The following is a 7,126-nucleotide window of genomic DNA, read 5'->3' as shown; positions in this document are numbered from 1 at the left end:
CCATTGTGACACAGATACTTATGTACGGACGTGTTCACCATCTGTATTTATTAAGCATATCTATATCGTAACGGGGGCGGTCGGGTAGCCTAGTGGTTAAAGCGTTCGCTCGTCACGCCGAAGACCTGGGTTCGATTCCCGACATGGGTACAATGTGTGAAGCTCATTTCAGGTGTCCCCTGCCGTGATATTGCTGGAATATTACTAAAAGCGGCGTAAAACCATACTCACTCGTAATGAACTATTCAGAAGATGAATCCAGATAGAATTAGGTGGAGTAGGATGTGTTTTTAATATATTCAACTGTCTTGTGTAAAGTACGCTAATTTGAAAACATTATTTTAAAACAGTTGTAACTAACTTCAGTGGTGATAATGCATTCGGAAAACACTAATGATAGATAAAACAAACAAGACCAGACCCAGTAAATTAAAATTTATTCTAAAGACAGAAACAGCTTTCAGTATGATACTAGTATATAGAACAGTCATATGATTCGTTGATGCGATGTTATGTCACAGGCATGATTTTTTTTCCCCCAATGCTTGGTACAATTACCTCGCAAAGGTATCCTGAACATTGAATGCTCCGTACAAAGTGCTTATGCCCCGCAACCCCCCCCCCCCCCCCCCAAATCGCCACATCACACCACACCCCCCCCCCCCCCCCCCCCCACGGCCAGCCCCCCCCCCCCCACACACACACACACACACACACCCCTCCTCACACACACACACACACCCCTCCTCACACGTCACCATGCAAAGTCAGTGTTCTGTGGAACACAATACGCAAGTGGAGGCTTGTGTTCAGGGCGGAGGCTCGTGCGTCCATTGTGTGTCTATGCCCCGCATAGTGCTTATGCCCCGCAACCCCCCCCCCCCCCCCCCAAATCGCCACATCACACCACAACCCCCCCCCCCCCCCCCCCCCCACGGCCAGCCCCCCCCCCCCCCCCCCCCCCCCCACACACACACACACCCCTCCTCACACACACACACACACCCCTCCTCACACGTCACCATGCAAAGTCAGTGTTCTGTGGAACACAATACGCAAGTGGAGGCTTGTGTTCAGGGCGGAGGCTCGTGCGTCCATTGTGTGTCTATGCCCCACAAAGTGCTTATGCCCCGCAACCCCCCCCCCCCCCCCCCAAATCGCCACATCACACCACAACCCCCCCCCCCCCCCACGGCCAGCCCCCCCCCCCCCCACACACACACACACACACACCCCTCCTCACACACACACACACACCCCTCCTCACACGTCACCATGCAAAGTCAGTGTTCTGTGGAACACAATACGCAAGTGGAGGCTTGTGTTCAGGGCGGAGGCTCGTGCGTCCATTGTGTGTCTATTGCATAAAACGACGCAAGTGTAGTTTCGCAAAGCTTATACTTACTTATGCCTTGTTACCGATATTTTGTTACGGGGATTGTGTTTCATTAGATGGGGTTAAATTACCCTTCTACCCGTTGAATATACGTGAATATACGGGTAGAGAATAGGTCTCCAACAACCCATGCTTGTAGTAAGAGGCGACTAATGATATCGGGTGGTCAGGCTCGCTGACTTGGTTGATGCGGGTCATTGTATCCCAATTTCGTCTATGGATGCTCATGATGTCAATCACTGGATTGTCTGGTCGAGACCCGATTTATTAATAGACAGACGACATATAGCTGGAATATGCGGAGTGCGGCGCTTAACAAAAACAAACAAACAAACAAACAAAAAGAAAGAAAGAAACGTTTCGTCAAGTTTCATTTGATGGGCACTGTACTCACACACACACACACACACACACACACACACACACACACACACACACACAGGGCTAGGAGAGCTTCCAAGAGCTTCCAGGGCTTTCAAGGTGGCTTACGAAGTAGCGGGGTTACACAATGTTAATGCCTGCCATTTAACCTAGTATATGATGTAGAATATCAAACTTGGAAATTGTAAAGCGCCATGGTGGCCATAATTTCTGTATAATTTCGTTAAAGAAATGTCACAAAAGCCAATCGTTATAACCTGTGTAGCGGTAGCAAGAAAATAATTCGATAGTATGCTACCGAAACTTGTATTACATCTTCCATACTTTCAACCACAATAGCTTTGCATTACGTTGGGATGAAGACTATATAATATATTGCCAGATTACGTTGCAGTGATGCCGATGTGACGTTAAATATTAACTCACTCACTAAATTGCCGTTTATTAAATTGATATTCGTTAACATGTGGTTAATATTATCTGAAGTAGCTAAGGCAACGAATAAAACATACATATGTACGTATCATCCTTGAACATCCTATGCTGAGTGCTATACCATTTACTTATTAATAAATTCTTGTATCGTCCTTTGTTAGGAGTTTTCGGGGTTGTCCAAACTAGGTTTATTCAATTGGATTATAATTCTAGTTCATGAACTTGGATAATGTCACCTTGCGAATTTCAAAATAATCCTTCTTCAGCAAATGAGAGTTTTAGTAACTGCATCATAGGGTTATGTAGCCTATTTCCAAACATACAATCTTAATATTCACTTATGATCTTCCCTCTCCACGTGCTTATCTATGCTTACACTAAAGGTGGCAGTGACATCTATTACTTTTTTTGTTGAAACAAGGACACCGTGAATCACTGATGGTTTCGAAGCATACATTTTTCTTATCAGCTCCATTCGTTTTTCACATTTTTTTCCGGATATCGTTGAGTTGATTTTTGATATTGTATTCATGAGGCGTGCGTTTAATACATCTTACCTTGACATTTCAGATTTATCTTATTCATGAGCTGAGATCGTGTTTGAGATGTGCTTGTTTGTACGTATAGACTTGCTGCAGTCTACTTTTTTTGTTGGATTACTAAGATTAATGTCATGATTATTTAAGATTATTGTTTTTGCTTGTTTTTTAAATTGAGTCCTTTCTTCGGAGCAATAATAACTGTACTGCCTTTTCTTATGGTTTAAGGACCGCCTCCGTGGTCTAGTGGTAGATTGTCTGCCCGGAGAGCAGAAGATCGGGGGGTTGATAGCCTGCCGCCCCATATAAAAATACCTTAAAAGATGGTACTTGTTCTTACCCTGCCTGACGCTCGGCATTGAGGCAAAAAACAAGGACTGGTCCGCTCGGAGTCGGTATACTGTGTCTGAGTGGAGTATTCACACACACACACACACACATACACACACACACACACACACACACACACACACACACACACACACACACACACACACACACACTTTTAATGTTAAGTTGAATAAATTCGACTAGGCTGGCGGTTTGTACAACCTAAGTACCCCGACTCGAAGCGATTATTTACAGGTCAACGTGATTTAGACATACACTTAACAAAACAACATGTAATCGAAACAGAAGGCCTAGGGTATTGATACATATATATATATGGTATTGATATATATATACCCTAGGCCTTCTGTTTCGATTATATGTTGTTTTGTTAATTGTGTGTGTGTATATATATATATAATTATACAGTAATTGATGTTTGGTCAAATATTATGAATTTCAGCGTCTTACATTTCTTGGTGAGTGATCATGTGATGGACATAACCTCACCAACCAACAAATGTTCCGTTATGATATGTACCGGTGACATTCACTACTGCTACCTGTGGGGTTTATCACGTGAAGTCAACACGCAGAAACTATGTCAATGCCATCGAGGCTGGCACACCAAGAAACACAAACATGCAGATATAACTCTGCACAGGGATATGTGTGACCTGGTTCATTTGCAAAAACAGTCACACTTATTATCACTCTACATTTATTTTCCAAGTCACCCACACCTTCCTCGAAGGATGAACTTTTTGAATCATGCAAATGACAGTCTTGAAAAGGTTCCTCTCTGTGATTGTCGCAAAGATCACTACGACTCAGAATCAGAATCATCGGTTCTCTGTGAGAAGCGCCATGGGAAGCTGAGGTCGTTTTTTCATCCTGACAAAAATAGTGACACCTTGGGGTCGTTGTTTCATGGTGACAAATCGCGTCGGAAAAGTCTTGAAGCGACTCATCTTTCCGTCTGCGGCCAATATTCCGACGATTTCAATCCAGTGTCATTGGACCACCATGACAAATATCATAGTAGGCTGAAGTCATTGTTTCATCATGACAAAGGGCGCCGAAAGAGTTATGCTTTTGAAAGGCTTCCATTGCGCGAGTGTGAACAACAGCATGACAAGGACAAGTCATTGTTCCACTGCGATAAAGAACATGGCTTGTTGAGGGCATTTTTTCACCACGACAAAGAAGATATGGAAAATGAAACCGATGGTGACGAAGAACCTGTCGAGTTTGAAGGATCTTTCTTCAACACATCGTCCACTGAAGAGAACTACATGGACAGTGACAATGATGACAAGGAACAAGACCAACATTTGGAAAATACAGCCGATATTAACCAAGAACCGCTTGAAGGAACTCTCATCGACATATCACTAACTGAATCGGAAGACCCAGGTGATGATAGTGACCAACAGGAAAACAATCTTGAGAAGGAAGACTCCACCAGTGATGATGAAGAAGGAGAGGTGGACACGTCAGCACCAAACAGCGTCGAGACCGACGATGAACAAATTAGCTCAACTGAAGAAAGCCAGGAGGCACATGAATATGAAGAATGTGAGAAGATGAAAAAGTTTGCAGAAGGCAGTGAGAAGCACCAAGAGTCACCCAGTCCTAGTGTGAAGGACGTAGACAAGCAGAAGTCAGATACTGCTACGTCTCTTCTTTCTAGTGTCAAAACGTTTTACAAACAGAAGAAGTCCTCATTTGCTAGTGATAAGTCTAAAAGTCGCCACAAAGGAAAGATTTCTGTGTACAACAGTAACATGGAACTTGAGACACACGCAAAGCCAAAAAATCAAGGTGTTAAAAAACGTTTCAAACGGAAGAAGCCTGTGGTGAAAGTTGAAGAGAAAGTTGAGAAGCCGGCGTACAATGAGGATGACCTTGAGAAGCAGATGACGGCTCTATTTGATGACGTCAAAATACGATACAACCTGATGGAACCATCAGGTGACAGCAAATCAGATAAAAAGAAGTCGAGTTTAAAAATAATAAAATTGCCCGAAAAGCACGTGGAACATGGACAGGATGATGACAAAGTCGACGTCTGTAACGTGGATGTTCCGAAGCAAAAGAGCCACAAAGATTCTGATGTGAGCTTTTCCAAACAGGGTTACGATCGGCCTCTACCTTTAGTCCAAGGCAATGTCAATCACGGAGAAGAGTTCAATGGAAAATTCCGAGCTATTTTGTTCAACACATTTGGCGGAAAGCAAAGGGGAATCCCAGGGCTTAAGAGTGCAACGTCCGTCATCCACGTGTACAGTGAGTCAGTTCTGGTGACAGACATGCTTGACAGCAAGGTCGTGTTGTATGACCGCAGTGGCCGTGTACGCCAGACGTTCATGGGTAAGGAACACTCCGAGCCGTGGGCAGCGGTGATGACGCCAGATGGACACGTCCTTGTGACGTTACGACGTGACGGCTGTTTTGCATTATGGCCTAAAGACGCTTCTTCCACGAAGATGTTTGGTCACTCCGAACTGAAATGCCCCGCTGGGATTGCTGTGGACAAACAAAGGCGGATTATAGTTACCGACGAACGTGCCCACGATGTTTTCCTGTACGATAATTCAGGACGATACCTTTTCAAATTAAGCGATCTCAAACAGACGACCTTCAAGCAGCCCAGATATGTCTGTGTGTCTGCCTCCGGTCGCATAATCGTGTCTGATTCGGGAAACCACAGTGTGAAGGTATTTGATATGGATGGCGAGTTCCTCTTCCAGCTAGGTTCGTATGGATCCGGTGTAGGAAAGCTGAAGTTCCCATACGGCGTTTGCGTTGACCATGAGGAGCACATCATTGTCGCTGACCACTACAATGACCGCATAGTCATGTTCTCATCCGAGGGACATTTCATGCAAACATTGATCTCTCACCGACCTGGTATGATAAGACCCCAAGGAGTGTCAGTTCGGTGTGCGCATAACCGGACGTTGTACATCACCCATGGGGAATATCGTGCATCCGAAGTGATAGTTTTCAAACTGATTTCCCATAAATCTGAACTTAGCGTTAGTATTGAACAGTTTGCTTGAACTGACTTAACGAACAGTTTGGTTACAGTTTGCTTGAACTGTTAGTTATGTGATCATATGTGAAAACCCATAAACTCCTTGATATTGGATTAGAGTTATTATGTAAATGAAAATACATTGTCAGTTATTTTACTCCTGAGATAATCATTTCTGGATTGTGTTGTTTTAAGTGTTATACTACTGCATACTGCGGAGGCAGAATATATAGCTACCCTCAACAAATTAAAATGTAACAACATTTTGGACGTTGTATTGGTACAACCTAATTAACCATAATCAAAAATTTGCTATCGCCAGTGTCTACTTAAAATCCAACCTGTAAATTACCTTAATGACCATTGTATAGACATTCAGACTATGTAATTAACGCAGTTACCACATTGTCACGGTCACGTGACACCTCCTCTAAAAACTCATTAGACACATCCAGACAGCAGCTGTAAAAACAAAGTTTACTTTATCTGACGTAGTTACCGCAATTACCATCGTGTCACGGTCACGTGACACATCCTTTACAAGAACTCATTTCGGCCTGTCCTATCCAAATCCTATGAGTAAATTACCTAATCTACCTAATCTTTCAACCAACCAAAATTGTAATTAAAGGACACATTGTATGTTTTGGCCAATCAAGAGAATTCCGTTGATCAGTGGTGTTTCCAGTATTTTTTAGACTATAAAAAGAGGTCCGTGATTTTATATCAACACGTCGAACCTCACAATAAATACTGGAACATCTCTTTGACTGATCACTGACTCACGGAATTCTCCCTTCTAATTTAAGGTAAGCTCAAACTCTATTATTTATGTCAAATAATATGATGATAGAAATGTATTATTTATGATGAATAGAAAGTGGCAAATATTATGTATTTTGTGTATTTCTAAATAATCTCTGTATGAATATTGTCGTGCATAATATCGCATTATTGAATATGAAAATGAATTAGATCTATTGTCATGAATAGTTGTGTATTCAT

General features: G+C 42.8%; 1 protein-coding gene across 1 annotated transcript; it reads left to right on the top strand.

The window, feature by feature from the left end:
* The first annotated feature begins 3,836 nt into the window (after window positions 1–3,836).
* Window positions 3,837–6,146, top strand: LOC139478476 (uncharacterized). Its single transcript, XM_071260961.1, has one exon. It carries the CDS (start codon window positions 3,837–3,839, stop codon window positions 6,144–6,146), a length of 2,310 nt encoding a protein of 769 aa, XP_071117062.1.
* The last annotated feature ends 980 nt before the right edge of the window (window positions 6,147–7,126 follow it).

This window comes from Haliotis cracherodii, unplaced genomic scaffold, assembly GCF_022045235.1.
Source record: "Haliotis cracherodii isolate W230 unplaced genomic scaffold, xgHalCrac1.p SCAF_4, whole genome shotgun sequence".
In the NCBI taxonomy this organism is placed as follows: domain Eukaryota; kingdom Metazoa; phylum Mollusca; class Gastropoda; order Lepetellida; family Haliotidae; genus Haliotis; species Haliotis cracherodii.
Note: the sequence above shows the minus strand (reverse complement) of the source record. Positions and strands in the feature narration are given on the sequence as shown.

What these genes read in the sequence shown, in the direction of transcription:
- LOC139478476 (XM_071260961.1), top strand. Translation starts at nt 3,837, where the DNA reads ATGAACTTTTTGAATCATGCAAATGACAGTCTTGAAAAGGTTCCTCTC.